This window comes from Drosophila santomea, chromosome X (assembly GCF_016746245.2).
Source record: "Drosophila santomea strain STO CAGO 1482 chromosome X, Prin_Dsan_1.1, whole genome shotgun sequence".
NCBI lineage: Eukaryota > Metazoa > Arthropoda > Insecta > Diptera > Drosophilidae > Drosophila > Drosophila santomea.
Genome location: NC_053021.2, coordinates 19,825,167 through 19,846,678, shown reverse-complemented (window position 1 = coordinate 19,846,678; position 21,512 = coordinate 19,825,167). Strand labels below are relative to the sequence as shown.

The window sequence follows — 21,512 nt, the reverse complement described above, 5'->3', positions numbered from 1 at the left end:
TCATGCAAGCCCCGCCACAACCACCCATCTATCCATCCATCGCAGCCCAATCAAAACGCACCACAGTTGGTGGGGCCCTCCGGCTAGCTTTTATTGATCATCTGGTCAGTGCAGTGGATTGGGTTTGGGATTTCGGGCAAGATATATACATATGTTACATATATACTTTATTAGTTGCGGAGTCACCTGTTCCAGATGCCAATGTGTGACGCATCCGATATCGCAATGGCATCCAAGGCCTAGGGAAACACGAACACCTTGATGTTGCTCTTCAGGCAGCTGAGCAGGGCGTAGGCGGGATCGCAGTTGGGGGCGTTCTTCAGGCCCACGGTGGAGTCCTTACACAGGTGGATGCCCTTGCGGTAATCCTCCTTGTAGCTGTCCGGCAGCATAATGTCCATCTGCTTGAGGGTCGACTCCACTTGGAACTTTCCCTTCTTGATCTGAGCGCGAGCAGAGCGGATGGGTTATTATGCTGGGCGAATCGAGGGTGCTGATACACCCAATAGAATCTGTGAAATACATACCGCCTGCATCATCTCCAGGATGCAATTGATGTAGCAGTTGGAGTCCTTGCTATTGGGTATAGCCCCGTTGTGGATGTTGTCGGCCACCTCCACGCTGACCTTGGGATACTTGGGCAGGCAAACGTCGCGAATCAGCTTTCCGGCGGCCCACATCTGCTCCTCCGTCACCTGCAAGTGATGGACAGTATCCATGAGGCAGCCTTTGGGTACAGAGAGCTTAAGGACCTACCCCTGCCTCCGACTGGGGCAGCGGTCCCAGGGATATGGCGACGCAGACCAGCAGCAGATGAAACTTCATTTCCGAGCCGATGTGGCGGATTCCAGACTCCAGACCCATCGTCGTCTCCTTTTATACGCCGTACCCGCCGACATGCAAATGACTTCATATTGGTTCGATTGAAACCCTAAGAGGGTGCTGGAATTATGGGTTATCGCCAATCCTGCCCCCAAACCGCCCATTTCCATATCAAAATAGGAGGTGGCTGGCGGGCGGTTGGTTGGGCTATAATCTCGTCACATTAATTGACAGTGTGGTGTTGGATGACCGTGCGAGGTGACATGCGAGGCGCGATTCTGGCCGAGATGCGTCTACAATCCCATTGCTGGGCCGCAGCATTTCCCCACTGTTTTCGATCATGCAAATGCAAATAAGACTTCAATCAGAGATCTGCTGGGGCGGTTCCAAAATCGGTTCCAAAGTTAGAGCCGTATAGTTTTGAGTTTCTGGTTTTCTGCTTTGAGGCCACGCTAAAATAGTTTGCCCTGCTATCAGTATACAGATGATCGGTAATCATATTATTTACCAATTTCAAAATTATTATACATATATTGCAAAACAACTTTCGCATATTTATTTTATTTAAGCCCTAAAAATCGAATTAAACAGCTGATTACTTTTCTTCCTTGAAGCTGTAGAGTTGAAGATTTGAAGATATAATATCAGAAGTAAAGTAGTTTCCCCATTTCTGGGATGAGTGCTTTTTTTGTTGGAGTCTCATATAATAGGGATTCATTTTTTAAACATATTTTTAAATATAGTTACAAAGCATACATTAAAAATATAACCCTGCCAGCCCTTAAGTAAGTCCATTACACTCACTTAACCACCTATTACCTTGTAAGCAAACGAGTAGTTCTGTTTGATTAGCATTCAAACCAGTTGCAAGTTGGCATTTATTTGGCGAAATATATTTCATTTGTGCATTTAGTACGACTGATGACGTTGAAATAAGTAGTGTTGCGTGTGGCATGAGCACAAATCGCTGATAAAGCTAACTGTAATAAATAATACATGCAAATTATAAAATCACAAAGAGCTTATATTTTCATTAGTATAACTGAAGCTTATTGCTAATCAGGCCAGATTGTTTACACTGCAGCTAAGAGATAAAATTTAAATAAACCCTCAGACCACCATTTGTTGTATACGTAATGTTCGAATAACTTTACTTTCCGTTTATACGGACGGGCAGACGAACGGACGGACAGACGAACGGACGGACATGGCCAGAATCCTGGTTGGAAAGGTAGGAATTTCTGCCTGTTTCATACTTTTCAACGAATATAGTGTACCCTTTTACTCTACGAGTAATTGTTATACAAATAGTTTATTTAAAAATATTCCAATATATATAGTTAATGGTATTTTATGTAGCTGGCCATAAATGAAATCGGACATTTTGAAAGTCAGTTAAAGGTATATTAAAATCGAAAGCATTCGTTGTGCCTTTTGCATATCTCAATTTTCGTTGTATTGCTCAAGCTTATTAGTGGGTGTCCAGTAGTCGATACTAGACTATAGACTATAGCGTTCTCCACAGTTGGGATACCCGAGACGGCTTTGACGACTGTAAGTGACATACCCTTCATTCCGAACGCCTAAAAGTCACAATCCGAGTCCCGGGCCAAAATACAGGTCGAATATCGAATCCAAATTTGAATCTTTTGTTCGCAGCTGCGCCGATCCGGTCCACAACGATCCAAAGATGTCCGAACAGTTCAACTTCAACGACGCCTTCAACAGCCAGACCATGCGTGGTCGCGCCAATGTAAGTGATTCAGTGCACGCCAGTCTACGAGATGCGCCCAAATCCGCCTCCGAAACCCACAGGTTGCCAAGGCCACCTGGGCCTCGGTGGGCCTCGTCTACGTCCTGGTCAAGATGCATCGCCGCAACTCGAAGCGGCGCGAGGCCATGCTCTACTGCAAGGGCTGCCAGCAGGCCATGCTCCATGGCTAGGGCGCCGATGCTGCCAAATCCTTGAAGTGCAGTCCCATGTCCCCACTCCTTCGGCTATGGATTACTCAGTAATCCATATCTAGTTATAATCATCACCCCGTTTGCGGTCCCTGCCACAGTTACTGTACTCCTGTACTCCCGTTGAGTCAATAAAAATCGAATCTTGCCACCGAACACAGATTTTGTACTCTAGTAGGCCGAGCTATAGACTTCGCTCCTGTCATTAGGTTCTCGCTCGGAGCTACAGGCAGAACACACACACCTCTCACCCGGACCCAAAACCAAACCCAAACCGAAACCCAGATCTCCAGATCCAGATCCAGATCCATTCCTAACGATGGCCGACGGCTTTAAGAAGTACTTCAATGGGACAACCATCAATGGACGCGCTAACGTAAGCACCAAGTTAAATGCACCATCGCTTTGGAGCTGGTAATGTACACAAATGAATGCTCCACATATTTTTTTGAAAACTGATTTATCATCAGTATAAATTCCTGCTCTATAAATAACTAATTACATTTAAAATGAAGTACTTCGCTGATACTAAGACTCATTTCGCAGGTGGCCAAGGCCACATACGCCACGTTGGCCCTGTTGTTCATCGTGTACAAGCTGCGTCGCGGATCCGGCAAGTCCGGCGACTTGGCCAGCGGCAAGTGCAGCTGTGAGTCGGACCACGACTCGTCGCTCAATGGCGACATTGGCGTCTACGGCGTGGATCCCGACTGCTCAGTTTGCCGGGAGCGATCGGAGCGGGCCATGTCCGAGTTCGATCGCGAGCAGCAACGCCGGGCGGCGGGCGAGAATGACAATGGCTGTCGCGACGATCCGCCGCCGCCACCACCACCCGCATCGGGGGCATCCTCCGGCTCAGCTCCGCGCCGCAAGTGTCCTTGCGAGGAGCCGCAGCGGCGGACTGAGGCAGCCGTGAAGCATAGCAGCCACATGAGCAAGACACGTGGTCAGCAGATCCAGCCGCCATATCAGTACGAACAGTACACGCAGCCCGAGGCAGAGCAAGTGCGTCCGGCTAGCCAAGTGTTGGGTCACGTGCACGACGCCTTCTACAGGGTGCTGCGTGGAGTCGTGGGCGCCGTTTTGGGCAATGCGGCGGTCAACACCAGCGGCAACGCTATTGATGCCACTGCTCAGGCAGCCGCAGTGGAAGTCTCGCGGGCTGAGCTGGACGAGGATGAGCGTGACGACGGCCAGGATGATGAGACGCCGTTAAAGCGCCGCACGGCACCGCGCTCATGCGTGCCCACCAGTAGCCAAGAGAGCGCCTCGGGACAGCCGGAGGAACTGGGACGGGAACAGGCTGGCGCCCAGCCGCAGGCGGAGGAACAGGCGGAGTACAGCGCCTTCAGCGATGGCTTCGCTTCCGGCCTGTACTTCACCAGCGATGAGAAGTAGTTGGCGAGTTGGCGAGCTGACGAGTTGACGAGGTCAGGGCGTAGGCTTCTTTCGATCTGCTAAATTTTAAGTCTAAATAATTAAAAGGAGCTTATTTTATCATAAGCATTATGCTTAGATAATCCATTACTTGGCGGATTCAAAAGAGGGCGTTAGTGCTTTATAAAGTATTTTATTTAGCTTCCGTTTAGTTCAGATAGAGTTTTCTTTGCGGCATCTAACTTTTAAATAGATCATCATTGGAAACGTATTCAGCCCCTTTCTGTTCTCGGGGTTATCAATACCAATTACATAGCTTATTAACTGTTTTGTGGGCGGGGCAACTTGAGATGGATGGGAATGGGAATGGATTGGATTCGATTGGATTAGATTGGTTTGGGTTGCGTCTAACGTTTAAGCCTTTTGTATAATTATGAGTGGACTTCAACTAACATTTATATTTTAATTTATATGTATATATAATATAATATGGAAATAACTTTAACGTTTTGCTTTTTGGTTTCATTATGCGATCGACCGATTCTTTCGCTCTCTCGCCGTCTCTCTCTCTCTCTCTCTCTCTCTCTCTTTCTCTCTCTCCCCCTCGCTTGCCGTCTCGTTTGCTCGATTCGTCGTCGTCTTGCTCAGATTCAAGTGCTAATTTAAAATATATGTTTATACGTGTATATATGTGTACGTGTCGCGTGAGTGGGTGTAACTTGAAGGCTTCGTGTGTCCTAGTGGGTGAGGATCGTAAACTGCTGGGAGATTCGCCAGACTTCCAAGGTCTGAGATGGACCCTTGATCGATTTGTTCTTCGGTACTGTAATTGTTCAGGTCGGGCAGGATGGGTCAGTTGGACAGTGGGCCGGCCGGATGGACAGTGGGTTCGGTTCAACCCTCGTGGCTAGCCACCGACTCCAGGTCGCTGTTGTCCTCGCTTCCGGTGGCCTCGGTGGGTTCGCCCATGGCCACGCGTGCGTACTCGTCCGTGTCAATGCTCTTGCAGAAGTGTATGGCATACTTGAGCTTCTCAAGGAGCACGGCCTGGAAACAAACGGTTTTGCCATTAGTCAGATTCCCTGTCGGAGGCAATCGGTTGCCATTGTCTTTACCTTGCACGAGTAGCGGGGCATCTTGAGCAGAAAGAAGCACGTGTAGCTCTCAGGCAGGAAGTGGTCAGGCGGATTCTTCTCGAGCACTTGCAGCACAAAGTCACGGCCACGGAAGTCAGCAATGGTACGCGGCAATCGGGTGCGACCCCAAACGAACCGCAGGAATAGAGAGCGCTCCTGAAAAAGTTAAGTCTGTAGTTAAAATACTGCTCACGAGGACGTATAGTACGGCCATATGGGACCTGGGACCCACCTGATTCGTGAACTCCTCCATCACCTCCCAGAACCAGGTGACCAGCGCAGAGCTCGGATCGAAGCCCTTGTAGGTGGCCACCGACTTGAGCAGACCCAGCGGAATGTCCGGCGAGCCGCAGACCATCGCCTGCAGCTCCGCGGCGGAGAAGAGCGAGAGCAAAGGCACTGGAATCACCTTGGACATGCCGTCCCGTACCGCCTTCACCTGCTCGTCGAACTCGTGCAAACGGAATCCGAGCGCCAGGCGGACATACTCCGCCCGATTCCTGGGCGAGATGTGCGTGTAGCGCGTGGACAGCGGCACCTCGTGGCCACGGGCCGAGGACGTCGAGAAGGGCAGCTCTAGAGCGGTGAACAGCTTCGGGTCGTCGTCCATGTTGCGGATGCAGAGCAGTCCGGCCACGTAGTCGCGGTCCACCTCGGTGAGATCCGTGGGCCGTAGAATCTCGCCCGTCAATTGACGCCATACAGGCTCCGCCAAACTGAAAAGTCAAAACAAGGGCTTTAGTGACCTTAATCCCTTAAATCCCTTAACTCGACACTTACTTGATGCTCAGCGGCGATCCAGTGCGCACGGCGATGCCCATGAGGACGCCAAGGAAGCGGAACATGTTCATCTGGAGCACCGAGGACAAGGTGGGGTCCAGCAGGAAGCAGTCGCGATTGGCGCCCGCCTCGCCGCGTCCATTGGGAGTGTTGATCAGAAGCGGCACGCTGCCATTCTGCAGCTCGTCGCACATCTCAGCGATGGACTCGCTGTAGCCACCGCCGCAGTCGTCCACACTCTCGCCCACGAACTTTACCTTCCACACGCGGTGGGGCAGAGCCAGCGCCTCCTGGGTGAGCAACGGCAGCTTCTGCACCATCTGGCCAAAGACGCTCTTCATTCCATCGACGCCGGCCAATCCGTTGCAGCGACTGCGCGACCGCTTCACCTGGATGCGATTTAGCTCGATGACGGGCCCGTGCTGCTTGTCGCGCACCATTGTCGTTTGGATGACCTTGCGGAAGGCAGCCTCCTTGATGTTGTACACGAGGACATCCTTCAGTGCGCCCAGACTCAAGTCGCCGGAGATGGGCAGCATGGCCAGGCACGGGCACACCAGCTCCGAGAAGTGGTGCAGCAGGATAAGGCGAGCGTGCAGGGCCTCCGGCGCCAGATCGCGCACCAGGTCGTACTCCAGCGGTGGATTAGGCAGCGGGCGCAGGCGCTCGCTCAGCTGCGATGTTGAGAGAGCTAGCGTGTGGGCGGATCCGCAGGTGACCTTCACAATGTGCTTGCCCTGGAGAGCGGCTACCAGGCGCGGCCGCTGAATGGCTGTAACCGTGCCGTCGCCCAGTTGCCCCTCATCGTTGTCGCCCCAGGTGTACACCTCGCCGGAGTCGCTGCAGGCGACGCAGTGCAGCGAGCCGGTGGCGATGGAAATAATCTTTTTTCCCTGCAGAGCGGCCACCTTCTTGGGCCGGCGGACATGGTCAACGGATCCGTGGCCCAGGCGATGGAAGTCTCCCTTGCCCCAGGTGTACACCGCTCCGGATTTGGTCAGTGCCACCGAGAATTGCGAGCCGCACTCCACCTTGACCACTCCCAGTCCGGCCAGACTCTCGATCTTGTACGGCAGCTTGCAGCCGTCGCTGCCGCCGCGTCCCAGTTTGCCGTAGTCGCCATCGCCCCAGCTCCACACATTGTCGTCGTCGGTGATGCACAGCGTCTGGGCATCTCCGGAGCCGCAGGCAATGTCGATGGCCCGATAGCCGAGCAGCGCCTCCACCAACTTGGGTCGCAGCTGGTCCTCGGAGTCGCCGTGTCCCAGTCGCCCGTAGCGACCCTTGCCCCAAGTGAGCACATGGCCACTGGCCGTGATCGCCGCTGAGTGAGCACTGCCGCAGGCAATGTCCGCCACGCTCATCCCGTTGAGATGCTCCACCAGCTTGGGACGGTCGTAGCTCATCCGGTTACCGTGGCCCAGCTTTCCGTCCTCGCCCTCACCCCAGGCGTACACTTCGCCCTCAGTGGTCAGTGCCAAGCAGTGTTTTCCGCCGGAGTTCACAGCAACCTTCTTGACGAACACGTGCTGCAGCGAGCCCAGCAATGTGGGAATGGCCCAGCTGTCGCTGCCACCGACGCCCAGTCTTCCGCCGGATCCGTATCCCGTGGCAAATAGTTTGCCATCGGGCGTCACCGCGAATAGGGATTGCTCTCCGCCAGCCAACTGAACTGGCCGGAGAAGACTGAGCGCCTCGCACGGCGTTGGCGTCTTGATACGGCTGCCTTCCAGTCCGCCAAGCTGCCCGCGGTGGTTGTGGCCCCATCCGTAGATGGTGCTGGCTCCACCCCAGCTGAGCGCCCAGTCGTCTGGTCTCCGGTTGAGCCACTGCAGCAGTTGGGCGTCGTGCGGAGCTTGAAACAGCGTGTGATCCTCGTGGAGCAGCGTGCTAGTGGACTCCAACTGATGGGCATGGCAGTGTAGATCCGGCTGCTCGCTGCTGATGCCTGGCGGTGGAGACACATTGCTGACCGTGCTGGACGACAGTGAAGTTGTGGAGTTCAGCATGGACGCTCCGGGCGATTGGCAGCCAGGATTGGCATTGGAGTTCGAGCTCGAACTGGGCAGCATTTCGGCGAATTTCTTGCGCACCTCCAGACAAAACGCTCGCGGCAGCTCCGTGCGCCGGATCAGAGATTGGGCCACTCTAACGGCGATGCAGTAACGCTTAAACCAGGCCCACTTGTGCACGTCGCCAGTCGAGGAGGTGGCACCCGCAGCTGCAGCCGACGACGACGACGATGATGAAGTGGCGGGCAGTGTAGCGTCAAGCTGCATATCGCAGGCCAGTGCGGCCAGGGTCTTGAAGTAGTCCGAGTGCATGAGATGGATGCCACCGCGCACCTGCGGCTCCTCGTACTCGTACTGGCGCAACAGCTCCGGTATTAAGGGCTGCAGCAGCGTGGACAGCGATGGATCCTGTGGTCGCGGAGCTTGTTCCAGCAGCAGTACAGCGTGCAGTTTGCGCAGCGACCAAATCCTCTGGGCGGTGGTAAGGGCGCCCAGTTGTGAGCAAGCCGCCAGTGCGGAGGCCAACCGGAGCAGCACACTCGGTTGTCGAGGCGCGAGGCGGGAGTCCAGCAGCGACATGACCAGTGCCATCGAGGGTTGTGACAGCACAGCTCGATCCGATCCACTCTCGCCCAGCGTGGCCGCCGGCATGATGGCGTGCACCCAGAAGCGCCAGCCCCATCCGTTCACCGAACTGTCCGAGGAGAATTTCCAGCGCAACTCGTCGCCCGGCACACGGATCTCCGGAGCCCAGTGGGCAAACTCCCGGCCCGAACGCATGGCCAGCACCCGACCAGTGCCGTCCATGATCACCAGGGGATCGTTACGCTTCTCGGTGCTGCACTGGCTGTCGAACTCCAGGCGCAACATCTCCGCACCGGGTATGCGCACCACTCCGGTCACGTTTACGTTGTCCACGTACGGGTGGCTGCTCTCCTGCATCACTGGCTTGGGCAACTTACCGAGGCAGTGGCGCGAAGTGCACAGGTCCTCCAGTTCCGTGATGCACGTCTCAAGGAGCATTGCGCCCACCGGCGCTGACCCAGCTCCCAAGGAGATTAGAGTGTCGGCAATGGTCTGCGCTGTGCTTGGTGGTCCACATCGTCCGCAAACTGCCAGCTTTAGCAGCTCCACCAGACTCTTGGCCTCCGGCTCACCCAGCAAGCCGCCGAAGTCGTCTAGGCCATGGCAGTGGCTAATATGGGATAGCATCTCCTCCTGCTGCGTCATGGTGGCAGCCATCACGGACATTGCGCTGGCCGACATCCGAGAGTGCTTGTGCTGGGGCAAGGCACTGCTGGAGAGCGATCCCGACATGGACAGCGATCCAGTTAGGCTCTGGAAGGCGCTCAGTGGGCCGGCGGTGAGCGGTGGCAGAGTGTTAGCACCGCCGGCCGACATTCCTCCGGTCATCGCATCAACAGCTGCCTCGGGACTGTGCTCCTGCAGACCGGCATCCGTGGCATCGGCGGGCGCCTCTCCTCCACCCTGAGCAATCGTTTCCGCCAGCTGCAGCGGTGCCCCCATTATGGGTCCTCCAATGAGTTGATCCTCCTCCCCTCCGGCTGCACCACGCTCCTTGAAGTTCACCTTGCTGTGGCTGGTAAGTGCGGCGACGATGAGCTGGCGGGCCTGCAGGATGCTCATGGCACGCAGAACGTGACCCAGAGCCGCCTGCCGGGCGGCTGGTGTCTCCAGGGCCAGGCTCTCGCTAAGGCTACTCTGGTTCAAGGGCTTGGCCTCCTGTTTAAGGGTTTGCACTGTCTCCGCTTCGTATATGCCCAGGCTACTCCCACCCAGGGGATCTCGAGTGCTGCCGAAGGGCACGGGTCCTCGCTTCTCCTCATCCGTGGATGCGTTGGGCAGTCCCCAAGCGATGGAGTGAGAGCTGCCGCACGCAACGCGATTCACAAACACCGCATCCAATCCGATGACCAAAGCCGGTTTCTTGTTCACGAACGTGTTGCCACTGCCCTGCTGTCCGTGGTCGTTGTCGCCCCAGGCGTACACCTGGCCAGCATCCGTGACGGCCAGGCAGTGTAGGGCGCCAACGGCCACGTGGATGACCCGTCGCCCTCGAAGTCCTCCAATGGGCTGCGGCTTCCGCACGTGCTGATCTCCACCGTGGCCCAGACGATAGTAGTCGCCCTTGCCCCAGGTCCACACTTCTCCGGCTCGCGTGAGAGCCAAGCTGAACTGGGCACCACATTCGATCTGCACCACTCCTATGCCCGAGAGCCGTTCGATCTCGTGTGGGGTGTCGGATCCCTCGCTGCCGCCGCGTCCAAGCTTGCCGAAATCACCGTCGCCCCACGAGAACACGGCTCCGTCCTCCGTGAGGGCAAGTGTTTGTGCATCCCGACTTCCGCAGGCCACTTGAACGACCCTTCTGCCCGCCAACGCCGCCACCAACTTGGGCTTCAGCTGTGTGGCGTTGTCGCCGTGTCCCAAACGCCCGTACTCACCCAGTCCCCACGTGTAGAGCTCACCCTGGCTGCTGATGGCCGCCGAGTGCGAGGAGCCGCAGGCCACATCGCGTATCTTCTTGGCTCGCAGCGCCTCCACCAGTCGTGGCTTGTCCAACGTTGTCCGATTGCCGTGACCGAGCTTGCCATCTTCGCCCTCGCCCCAGGAGAACACCTTCCCGTCCAGCGTCAGGGCGAGCGCGTGCTTGCCACCGGAGTGCACGGCCACCTTCTTCACCACATACTGATGCAGCACGGGCAGCTGGTGCGGTAGTGGCACATTGTGGGTCACCCCGAGGCCGAGGCGACCGTTCGTTCCCTCGCCGCAGGCGTACACCTTCCCGTCCTGGCTCACGATGAACAGGCTCTTGGATCCGCCTGCTATGTGAATGGGACGCAGGCGACTGATGGTCTGCGAGAAGGTGGGCACCTTCACTTTCGAGCCTTTAAGCCCGCCCAGCTGCTCCTTGTCGTTGAGGCCCCACACCATTACGGTGCACGGTAGATCCTGCTCGGGGGCCGCTCCAGCTTCTTCGTGGGCTGTGCTTACTGCTCCGGCTCCTGCTGTTGATCCAGGTCCCACTCCGGCGCTGTACTCGCTGGCCAGGAACTGTGCGTTAGCCAAGATGTGCTGGAGATCCGGTTGCTGGCGGCGACCAACGAACTTGATACCGTGAATCTTGCACTGGATGCCGTTGTTCTGGCACTGCTTTACCACCACCTCCACCCAGGGGTAATATGTGGGCACCTGCTGCATGAGCAGCACGCGGCTAGCACCCGCTGGCACGGGTATCCATGTGTACTCCTTCAGGCTGTCGACGCACTCGCCCACGCGTATCTCCAGCAGCGATGGCATGTGCGAGTGATCTTCGGGACTAACCTTCAGGGTCAGACTGTGGACAAGGATGCGGTCGTGCAGCTCGAGGCGGATCCAATGGCGGCAGGGTCCGCTGGAACAGCTCTGCCACGGCTGGTTGCTGCCGTTAAGCAGATGTTTGGCAGCTGCCTCATTGGAGCTTACGGTCAACGAACGAATGCATCTGGACCAATCCTCGATGAGATCGCTGGGCACCACCTGGCTGCAGGAGTCCCCCAGAGGAGGCAGCGTGACGGCGGTGGGCAGCGTTGCCACCAGTTCCACTTCGTTTATGTGACCCTGCCAGGCGGGCAGGTCCGGAAAGTCCACAGTGAGTTGTTTGCTGCGCACCGAGCTCACCACTCCAATGGCCGCCGATCCTTGGCTTCGACCCAGGCGCAACTGGCACAGCATTCCGTAGCGGAGCGAGGATGTGCGCAGCCTTACCCGTGCACCCACTGCGATGGGCGGAGGACGTGGCTGGTGCTGAGTCTGAGCCGCCTCCACCAGCTCTATGTGCACGAAACATACCCAATAGGTGGTGCCGTGATTGCGCCAGTCGACTTGAACGTTGAGATCGTGCAGGCCTTCGGTATCCACGATGAGCACGGTGCCCATATCGCCTTGTTTGATCTCCTCAAAGTCCCGACAGCAGCGCACCGTCATTCCCGGGCGAACTAGTCCGCGTACATACAAGGCGTAGAGATCAGCAGTCTGAAAGTCCTTCCGAGACTCAAACTTCACCGGTGGGGTGCCTCCACTGGCGGACACCGGCTGGCCCTCCACGGTGTCCGACGAGGAAGAGGACGAGGTTGTCGAATTCGAACTGGGACACTCGTTGTCCGAATCCGCCTCTGGGTCGTGAGCCGAGGCTGAAGACGCCAGTGGCAGCGTATCCTCTTCGATGGTGTTAGCACACACATCCGGGTGCTCCAGGATCCACTGCACTATCTGTTCGGGGGTAGGCATTATCTCCGCTTGCAGCGACAGTTGCTTGAGGGCCAGTTCCACCGTGCGACGAGTGAATCCCATCTCCATAATCTGTCCAATTAGCTGGGCATCGGTGGCCGCCGCTGGCCACTTGGATTTCTGTTCTACTTGCTCCGTAGGCTTCTGCTCCTTTCTTGCCACATTGTAGACAGGCACTCCGTGCACCATTGTCGGCTGCGGTGGCGAAGAAGGTGCTTGACCATTGGAAGGGACACCACCACCTTCGCTTAGCTCCTGGTGAGCCTGGGTGGCCAAAGATTGGATGCAGTTGAGGGCGGCTGTGGCCAGATCCATGTAACTGTAGCAGGCCTTTACTGGGGATGCCTGGGTCGCTCGCAAAAGGATGCACTGTATCAAGAGCTGAGACTCCTGGCCACTTCCTGTGGACAACTGCTGGTCCTGCTCCACAGCCTGCTGCGACTCCGCATCGCTTCGGTCCGGCTCATCGGCACTCGCGTATATGCTACCTGGTGCACGTTGCTTGAGGATGCGACGCAAAGCGACTTGGTGGCGATACAACACGCCGTTTGTGTGCAGTACGGCCATCTGAAGTTGCTGCGCCCTGAGCAGGGCCAAGTCCAGTCGACCATCGGCGCTGCTGGGCAGCTCCCGGAGTTCCGGTGCTGGTCCGTACAGTAGCACTGTCCAAGCATTAAGCAGCATCTCGTTCATAGGCAGACGGCTCAAGCTAAATACGGTGTGATCCAAGTGGGGCATCACTGTCGGCAGTTGCACCTTAACGAATCCCACGCCAGATCCCACGCCTCCAGGCGCCAGAAGACAGCGGCCCTTGGGCGTAAAGCTGGCGATCACCATGTGGCTGCCTTCGTGAAAACAATGGAGACCGACGCGTGGACGCAGATCGTGCCCACCCATGGCTCCGAGTACACCTAGCACAAAGACCTGTTCACTGTCCAGGGTCGTGGAGTGCGGCGATTGCTCAGCCAGCAGCTCTGCGGCTACGCAAAGCTTCTGCGCCAGAAAGGAATTGATGACCGGGTTCCAGGAGGGCAGCGTGTGCAGCCGGCGAAGCAGAGCGACGAGCTCCTCGGCCACGCTGCCCGAATGCGATGCGGTGAGCAGGACGCGCGCCTTGCCCTCGGCCGTGGGCAGCAGACTGGCATCGCCTGGACAATGTAGCGCGATGCGTCCCAGGGTGGCAAACAACTGGTGGACCAGGGCGGGCATCCGGGGCTCCTCCTCAGCGCCCCACTGCGCCAGAATAAACTGCAGCAGGCGCAGGCAGTGGAGCTGCCTATACACGCCCGCCTCGTTTCCCGCCGGCTGCTCCAGCAGCGACAGGTAGTGACTCAACCATCCCGGCGTGCTGAGCTCCAAGCAAAGCCGTGGGCAATCACCTAAAAGACATACATTATGTTTTCCACTTAATAGATGCTCGTTTTGTCATCACAAATAACACCTACCAGATATGGCTCGAATGAAGCCCAGGTTGAGCCATCCTAAGGAATAGGAGATGTTTGACATCGTTGGTTTGGGGTAGATGATAGTTCGGAACATGCTGGTCATGCCACGCAGGGCGTGCTTATCCAGCTGAGCCCCGTGTAGTCCAGTTCCCACCGCCAGAATCTGAAGGAGCTTGGCGGCGCAGTGGCGAAGCAACTTAGATGGGTGCGAATCGCTGGTGGGCGAAGCTTCGCTCCCAGACACATCCTCTCGCTCTGGTTCCGTGGGTGAGGCAACGTTGAGAGCGCTGTCGGCCAGCTGGAGATCGTACTGACCCTCCTTACCCATGCGATACGAGTTGGTGGCTCCGGTGTACCACTCCACGCGCACCCAACTGGTCAGGAAGGTCAATTAGTTGCGATATCACTAAATAAAATCAGTGCCACAACTTACCCGTCCTCGCCCACCTCACTAATGATGCGACCCTCGCCCGGCGGATTGCCATCCTGGTCACCCCACTTCCAGTCCGCTCCCCTCACAATTCTGGTGCCGATCTTCATCAGCTTTGCCAGATCGGGACCGCTGAGCTGCGCCTTGCTGGACTTTTGCTTCAGCACGCTGTCTTCGTAAAGGATACTCAGTTCTCCGTGCACCTGGCCGCCGGTTGCGCCCTCGCCGCCCGTCTGCGCCAGCAGTCCAAGCACGGTGCCCAGGAGGCCGGAGTTAATGAGGAGGCCTAGCTCGTTGGGGCCCAGCTCCTTGGCCAGCAGCCCGAACACGCTCAGGAGAAAGCGGGCGCGCGGCAGGCGCTTCAGCAGCACATAGGTGCCCAGATTGGTGCTGTCCTTTCCGCGAGCGTGGCCCTGTTGCTCTTGGTTAACCAGACGACGGAGCTCTCGCACCGCCCAGTCAAGGACACGAGATTGTGCCAGCAGTAGCCTGGCTTTCTGGTAGGCACTTATCATGTTCAGCTGACCGAGAACGTGCAAGGAGCTTCCGGATCCTGCAGATCCTCCTCCGGAGGATGTGGATTTCAAGTGCAGCCCGAGAAAACCGTTCAGGAGACTGTACTGTGCCGCATCCAGCAAGCCGTGCAGCTCGAGCAGTTGCTGGACAATCTGGAGCCCGGCCAGCCTCAGTTGGTATCGCTGCATCTGGCAGTACATGGCCCGTCGTGCCGTCTCCACGTCGCAGCTGTCCTGCAGGGCAAAGTCCACAATGTCCTGCATGAGTGCCGGGTCCAGCTCTCCCTCGCCATGGATCTGGCGTTCATTCAGTCGTCTTAACAGTGTTTCCTCCTCTTCCTGCTCCTCAAGCTCCTGCTTGGGCATGGCCTGGGGTTTTTTCTCCTGCTCCTGTTGAATTGAGGCGTTGAGCAAATCTTCCGGTTTGGCCGGCTGCCGCGAGGAGCGCAGCTCTTGAAGCAGACGGCGCACAAGCATCCGGAAGCGCGGCGGGCGCTGCAGAATGGGCAGACGGCGTAATCCACGCTGCTGCGGACTAATCGCTGGTCGCACCTCGTAGAGCAAGAAGCGCAGGCGCTCCAGAACGGGGGCACACACCTCTTTGTAGCTTCGGTTCAGTTGCTGTCGTGTGCGAACCACTGACCACTTGGCCTGGTGCACAAGCCTAATGATTTCTCCGAGCTGTCGTGGCGGCGGCGACTCTGTCTCCAATGCGTTCAGCACCAGGCCGCCGAGGTACTGGTGCCGGATGAGCACGGCGCTTAACAGGCGCTCTAGCTCCTGGACGGGATGTTCCGTGGCGAACTCCTGGTGCCACATCAAGTTGTGCGCCTTACAGTATCGCTCGGTGAGCGCCAGCCAAGCAGCCACAGGCGGTTCTGAAATGCGCGCCTCTGCTAGGCCGCTGATGAAAGCATCTGCTCGCTGCTGCAACTGGGATTTGCCTCGACCCGGAGCCAGCTGCTGCTGCATTGGCAATGGAGGCGGCAGTTCCGTGGGCGTGTTACCCGCCGTACTGTGACAACTGTGGCTGCTGCGCGCCTCGCCCTTCTCCTCGTCGAAGGGATTGCTCGGCTGGAGGAGCTGTAGTCCACCGCTTAGCAGGTTCGACTTGTCCAACTGACGGCACTGCAGTTCCGCCGGCTGCAGTGCCGGTCCGCTGCACATCAGATTGGCCACCAGGCCGAGCAGCTGTGCCAAAGCGCATTCCGAGCTAAAGTGTGTCAGCCGACTGGGTCCAGGTGCCGATGACTGAATCGGATGAAAACATTCGGTTGGTTGAGGAATATCAAACATAGATTCAAATCTCACCTTATCTTCGGTGCTAGCCTGAACCATGTACTTGCCCAGCTTGTGGTGCTCAAGGATGTGCTCCATGGCGCTCCTGTGCACCTGACTGCTCATCTCGGCCGTAAGATCCTTGCCCAATCCCGAGTCCAAAATGCTTCGTAGTGTTTCCGACTCGCAGCTATAAGGGGTTATTGGCCAAAAACGATGCATGAGCTTGGAATTAGGCTGAAGATAGCTATGCAAGTTGACTTACTTGTATCCGCTTAGATCGCAGACGTAACCGGCCACAATGATGCAACGAGTTCCATCGAGCAGTAGATTTTCCATGTCCGCACGGCGCACATAGTGCGTCTCGGGATCAGCCGGCGGAGGACCGCCCTTGGGTCCCCCTCGACAAATGATGCCCGGCCAGCCCATGTCGTCGCCGTCCCGCAATTCTCCCTCGCCAAGCGCTCGATTGAGTCTGTCTAGGACGCGGAGCAGGGGCAGGAAGAGGCGGGCCCAACGCAGGCCACCGAGGCACTGGGGACGATCACGCTTGAGGAGCACCAGACCCACCAGCAACTCGTTCAGCAAAGCGTCCGAAATATCCGCCTGGAGGACGCGGCCCAGATGACCAACCATCTGACCAAAGGAATGTTCACCCGGCTCCCGACATTGCAACGCCAATTCGTGTGCCTTTTGTAATGTGGCAACGCAGGCGGGGATTAGCGCATGCATGTATTGCAATAGCAGCGCCTCGGCGCCAGTTGTTTCCTCCTCGGGCTGCGCCTGGTGGATGTGGGACAGCAGCAAGCGCTGGAAGCGGTGGAGCAGGCTCAAGCTGGGACTGGTGCTCGGCTCCTGGTGCTGCTGCTCGCGCTCATCCTCATCTTTTTCCTGCTGCTTGCCCAGCGTGGGAGACAGTCGGGTTTGGGAGAGCGCGGCGTTGTTGCTCAGCAGTCGCGTGATCAGCTGCAGCAATGGCAAGTGGACTCCGTCGCCGCAGTCCGCGGAGCAGGAGCTGCTCTCCAGACGGATTGCGTGCTGCAGCGCCGACTCTAAACCGCCCTCGGCCATCAATGAGCTGACTAGGAGGTCCGTCATGAAGCGGTGACCAGCGGAGGACGCCTGTCCGGGCTCTGAGGGCAGCAGCGAAGTGAGTGTCTGGGCACGCTCCGCTGCTGTGGGCAGCAGAACACTCCATCCGTCCTATTTGAAAATATCAATGAAAGGTATTAGTACGAAGCACATAAGATGTGCCCCACATATATACCTGCAGTGCCTGTTGTGCGGCCACTTGGATTGTGCGTAGCACTTGGCTGCCGCCGGCCAAACCGAGGATTCGTGTCTTGAGGCTACAGAGAAGGCGACTGCCACTGGCCAGGCCCACCTGGCGCGGCTCTACCCCGTTGGCGATTAGAGCGAGTAGCTGCAGGCGGAACAGATTTAGGCAGGCCACTGCGATGCACTCACTCTCCTGGTTCGGAGTCTGACGGTTGTCCTGGCTGCTGCACATGCTCAGCAGTTGGTCTAGCAGACGGAACGTCGGTTCGCCCAAGTCAACGACGAAGGGGGCGCGCCGCGGCACACCCTGGTGGGAACTCTGGGTCCACACAAGACTCTGGGCACTGGTGCAGGCGATTCCGCTGGCCGGAAACGTCGGTAATGACACGAGAATGGGAGTTCGCAACAAAGGCTCGCTGGACACGGAGGCTGGACAGATTTGTTGGCTGTCGTTGCGGCCCCATCCGAATACCTCCCCGCTGCTAGAGAGCGCCAGACAATGTGCCACGCTCACGGCCACGTCCACAATGCGTTTGTGCTGTGGAAGAAAAACCAGAAGTTAGGATACGATGGCAGGATAACTGGATAAGTGGCTATAGCTCACCTGCAAGCTGCTAACCAGACGCGGAACACTGCACCCCTGGACACTGCGCTCCACCAACTGGTGGCCCAAACAGGTGGCCTTGCCCCACGTATACAGCTGACCCTCGCTGCTCAGGGCCACCGAGAACTGGGAGCCCGCAAAGACACGCTGCACCCGGGGAAGCGTTTCCACAAGAATCGGCTGCAGGCTGCCGTTGCAGTTGCCATTGCCCAGCTTGCCGTAGTCACCGTCGCCCCAGGCAAACACCAGTCCCTCGGATGTGAGCGCCAGCGAGTGGGCGTCGCCGCTGCCCAGAGCCACGTCTACCACCATGTGGTCGGAGAGGGCCACCACAAGGGTGGGCAGACTGCGATCGTCGCTGTTCCCGTGGCCCAGTCGAGCATACGTGCCGCGTCCCCAGGTCAGCAGGTTTCCGCCGCAGGTGATGGCTGCGCTGTAGGAGCAGCCGCAGTAGACCGACTGTACACAGTGCTGCTCCAGGGCTGCGATCTTGGTGGGAACGGCTCGGGCGTGGGTGTCCCCATGGCCCAGGCGGTGATCTTCGCCGGTGCCCCAGGAGTAGGCGTTGTCTGCAACGAATTTGAAGAACGGCATTAGGTTTATAACTATTATAATAATTCAGTTAATTCAGTGTTAGAAACACACATGAAACCTTTACCTACGCAGAAAAGCGTGCTACACTTTTCACTATAAAAAAAACGATTGAAATTCTCTTACGGTTGCTGTCAATGGCCAGAAAGTGGCGACCTTCACAGTGGCCGGCGATGCTGATGAACACCTCGTGGGCGACCTCCTCCATTGGCAGCGGTTCCGCTTCCGGTTTGCCCAAGCGCCAGGTGTACAGCTTACCCTCCTGGCTAAGGATAAGCATCTGCGTCTCGCAGCAGGCCACCTGCTTGATCTGGAAGCGACAGCTTAGCGTGGGCACGGCCGTGTATTCTCCACTCCAGCTGAGCGTCGGCTCAGCGCTGAATCCCTGCTGATCCTTGGAGAGCGATGGCCAGCCCAACGCGTAGATCCGCTGCTGAGGTGACGAACTGGATGATGCGGCGGTCGCTTGTCCACCGCGGAGCAGGCAGCGCGGCATCAGCGGCTGCACCATGCGGTCCAGGTGAGAAATGATGACGACGGCGGCGCGACGAAGGTCCACAATGGCCGCACTGCTCTTGGGCAGCGAGAGAAAACGAAGAAAAGTCTCCGTGGCGCTAGCCACTGGAGCAGGCTCTCCTCCGACGATTCCACCTCCCTTGGCCGTGGCTCCAATTTTCTGGTAGCGCAGCAGGATTCGCTGCAGCGGTGCGCCCGTCTTGCGTGGCATGTCTCGATTGTCGTTGCCCGCACGGTCCTTCTCCCAGAGCAACAGCAGCAGGACGACGCACTCAAGCGTGGCGGCCAGGGTGCCCTTCTGCACGCCCAGCTCCAGCAGGAGGCACAGCGCCGTGTGTCGGTCGTTTAGTGGCGCCGTACAGCGACCACCCATCGGATCACCAAGCGCCACCAGACGCAGGAACTTGATGGAGCGCTCCATGACCTCCAGCCAGAGCGAAGAGACGACGGCTGCTTCGAAGAGCGTGGCCTCAGGCAGTTCCTGCAGAGAAGCGAGCGCCTCGCTTAACAGCTCGCTGCACATTTCCGTGTCCTCACCTGAGCGCCAGGCTCGTCGCAGGAAGGCGAAGCTAAAGTTTAGGGCGGCGCGGGTGGCTACGCGTGCCAAGCCCAGTGCTCCATGCTCCGGCTGCTCAGCCTGCTGGGACTCCACTGCAGCATTGGTAGTGGTGACAGCAATGGTGGTGTTGGCGGTGGTGACACTGACCACCGCCTGTGCGCTTGTCGTGGGCTGGCGCTCCCGTTCCCTCTCCCTTTTCAGGGCCACAAAGTAGCGCTCGTAGACGAAGAGTTGCTGGCGAAGATGCTGTGCAGAGAGGCAGTTGCCGGCTGCGCGCAAAGCCAACTCTTGCAACTCTGAGATCATGGAACGCTGGCAATCCAAGCGCGCTTGCTGCGACGGGGGCTGGCTCCAAAGCCAGCCGCTAAGGACCATGTCGGTGGCCTGACTGAGATGGGCTGCTTGCTGGGCGGCGGCTTGGGTGGTGAGCTTTTTGATGGCCGTGTCCGAGTCCAGAGGCCGGCAGCCGTCGCAGTTGCAGGCGGAGAGCGGGCCGCAGTACTCCGGCTGGCAGCAGGAGCACTTGAGCTGCTGAGCGCCGCAGTAGTGCTTACCATCGTCGCCCAGGTAGGACAGCTGGCCGCGGGCATTGAGGAGCGGCGCGGTGGGCGAGGAGACCAGCTCGCAGTCCTGGATCAGATGGTTCCACAGTACGGCGCCGTCGGCGGCGTTGCGCAGGGAGGCGATGAGATCGGCGCGCAGCCACTTGGCGTCCAGAAAGGGTAGCGGGCGCAGGTAGAGATCGGGCGAATGGCTGGGCGGTGCTGCTGATCCGGAACCTGATCCAGATCCAGATCCTGCTGCGGAGCCTGCTCCTGGCGCTGCAACACTGGCACCTCCTCCTCCTCCTCCTCCTACTCCCGAGGAGACTTGTTGTGTAGCAGCGGGTTGGCTAGGGCCAGCACCCTGGCCACTGGATCCGGCTCCTCCGCTCGCCTGGCGGTTGAACATGTTATTGTCTCGGCGTTGTCTTCTCTAGTGCTCCACCGCCGAACTCAGCCTAGAAACCAACACGAACCACAACCACAACAACGGCAATGGCATGGCACATTTTCCCCTGCAAGGGGGGTGAGGTGGTGGGTTGGGCGCGGGTGGGGGCGGGTCAATGTCGTCACTGGCACACACACTACACACACGCACACGCGCGCACGCACACACACAACTGCACTTGGGAGTCCAGGATCAGGATAATCCGTTGTTATCCTTGTCCGCACTGCTCATTTCGTTGCTCCGCTCGGAGTTATGACTTTCGGACTTTTCCACCCGCACTCGCACTCTCCGATATCCGCACTTGCTGCTTTTGAATGGCTATTGGACGTGCCAGTTCCCAGTACAATGGGAATTAAAATCAAGGAATTATTTTAAAATGAAATAAAATTGTTTGATGGCAATCGATATCAGGGGGAGGTGCAAACTGTCATAGCCATCAAGTAATCGATATAAGGCTCTATCTATCGATATGATTTGCCTGGCGATAGTTTTCAGTTTTTCAGTCACGGATTGAGACTTAGTACAGTGGATACTAGCTGTTAGAAACCGCCAAACATAACTATCTTTTAGTTCCCGGAAATCCTGTTAAGTCATTTTTCTTGTGCGCTTAAAAATTATGAGTTAGTTTTAAATTTAAAGCTAGTAATATATCACGCGAACTAGTTGAAATTCATTTTTTTTGCAGAGTATTTTTTAATTTTTGATGTTATGAACTGGTATATTCATTTATTTTATAATGGATGGATGGATGGACATGGATAAATTGGATCGGCTGTTAATGCTAATGAAGATACATATATATATATATTTATTTATATATATATATATATATATATATAGATTCTATAAGATAGATTTACTTCGTGCTGAACTGCTGGATAAAATTCAAAAATAAATTATTTAAGACAATATAAAAGTGTAAAACGA

The 21,512-nt window shown here is 56.9% G+C and overlaps 4 protein-coding genes across 4 annotated transcripts; 2 read left to right on the top strand and 2 right to left on the bottom strand.

Moving 5' to 3' along the window:
- Positions 1-74: 74 nt before the first annotated feature.
- LOC120456693 (general odorant-binding protein 19a) lies at positions 75-864 on the bottom strand. Its single transcript, XM_039643659.1, has 3 exons — positions 757-864; positions 528-695; positions 75-443 (listed from the first exon to the last, which is right to left on the bottom strand). Exons 1-3 carry the CDS (start codon positions 862-864, stop codon positions 240-242), a joined length of 480 nt encoding a protein of 159 aa, XP_039499593.1. The 3' UTR covers positions 75-239.
- A 1,517-nt stretch (positions 865-2,381) lies between these two features.
- LOC120456694 (putative 60S ribosomal protein L33) lies at positions 2,382-2,930 on the top strand. The gene is made up of 2 exons (XM_039643660.2): positions 2,382-2,575; positions 2,638-2,930. The coding sequence occupies exons 1-2, from the start codon at positions 2,513-2,515 to the stop codon at positions 2,764-2,766; spliced, it is 192 nt and encodes a 63-aa protein (XP_039499594.1). The 5' UTR covers positions 2,382-2,512; the 3' UTR covers positions 2,767-2,930.
- Positions 2,931-2,970: 40 nt separating this feature from the next.
- LOC120456692 lies at positions 2,971-4,287 on the top strand. The gene is made up of 2 exons (XM_039643658.2): positions 2,971-3,160; positions 3,331-4,287. Exons 1-2 carry the CDS (start codon positions 3,104-3,106, stop codon positions 4,180-4,182), a joined length of 909 nt encoding a protein of 302 aa, XP_039499592.1. The 5' UTR covers positions 2,971-3,103; the 3' UTR covers positions 4,183-4,287.
- A 46-nt stretch (positions 4,288-4,333) lies between these two features.
- LOC120456691 (probable E3 ubiquitin-protein ligase HERC2) lies at positions 4,334-21,000 on the bottom strand. The gene is made up of 11 exons (XM_039643657.2): positions 18,647-21,000; positions 17,930-18,498; positions 17,315-17,863; positions 16,313-17,250; positions 16,081-16,237; positions 14,258-16,020; positions 13,825-14,198; positions 6,078-13,758; positions 5,530-6,013; positions 5,277-5,453; positions 4,334-5,208 (listed from the first exon to the last, which is right to left on the bottom strand). The coding sequence occupies exons 1-11, from the start codon at positions 20,544-20,546 to the stop codon at positions 5,056-5,058; spliced, it is 14,745 nt and encodes a 4,914-aa protein (XP_039499591.1). The 5' UTR covers positions 20,547-21,000; the 3' UTR covers positions 4,334-5,055.
- Between the last annotated feature and the right edge of the window lie 512 nt (positions 21,001-21,512).

What these genes read in the sequence shown, in the direction of transcription:
- LOC120456691 (XM_039643657.2), bottom strand. Translation starts at nt 20,546, where the DNA reads ATGTTCAACCGCCAGGCGAGCGGAGGAGCCGGATCCAGTGGCCAGGGT. An exon ending in AGGCTAGCACCGAAGATAAG is followed by an intron (nt 16,021 to 16,080) that starts GTGAGATTTGAA and finishes CATCCGATTCAG; the next exon opens with TCATCGGCACCTGGACCCAG. An exon ending in TGCCCCGCTACTCGTGCAAG is followed by an intron (nt 5,209 to 5,276) that starts GTAAAGACAATG and finishes GTTTGTTTCCAG; the next exon opens with GCCGTGCTCCTTGAGAAGCT.
- LOC120456694 (XM_039643660.2), top strand. Translation starts at nt 2,513, where the DNA reads ATGTCCGAACAGTTCAACTTCAACGACGCCTTCAACAGCCAGACCATG. An exon ending in CCATGCGTGGTCGCGCCAAT is followed by an intron (nt 2,576 to 2,637) that starts GTAAGTGATTCA and finishes CGAAACCCACAG; the next exon opens with GTTGCCAAGGCCACCTGGGC.
- LOC120456693 (XM_039643659.1), bottom strand. Translation starts at nt 864, where the DNA reads ATGGGTCTGGAGTCTGGAATCCGCCACATCGGCTCGGAAATGAAGTTT. An exon ending in TGCCCCAGTCGGAGGCAGGG is followed by an intron (nt 696 to 756) that starts GTAGGTCCTTAA and finishes CATCACTTGCAG; the next exon opens with GTGACGGAGGAGCAGATGTG. An exon ending in TCCTGGAGATGATGCAGGCG is followed by an intron (nt 444 to 527) that starts GTATGTATTTCA and finishes GCTCGCGCTCAG; the next exon opens with ATCAAGAAGGGAAAGTTCCA.
- LOC120456692 (XM_039643658.2), top strand. Translation starts at nt 3,104, where the DNA reads ATGGCCGACGGCTTTAAGAAGTACTTCAATGGGACAACCATCAATGGA. An exon ending in CCATCAATGGACGCGCTAAC is followed by an intron (nt 3,161 to 3,330) that starts GTAAGCACCAAG and finishes CTCATTTCGCAG; the next exon opens with GTGGCCAAGGCCACATACGC.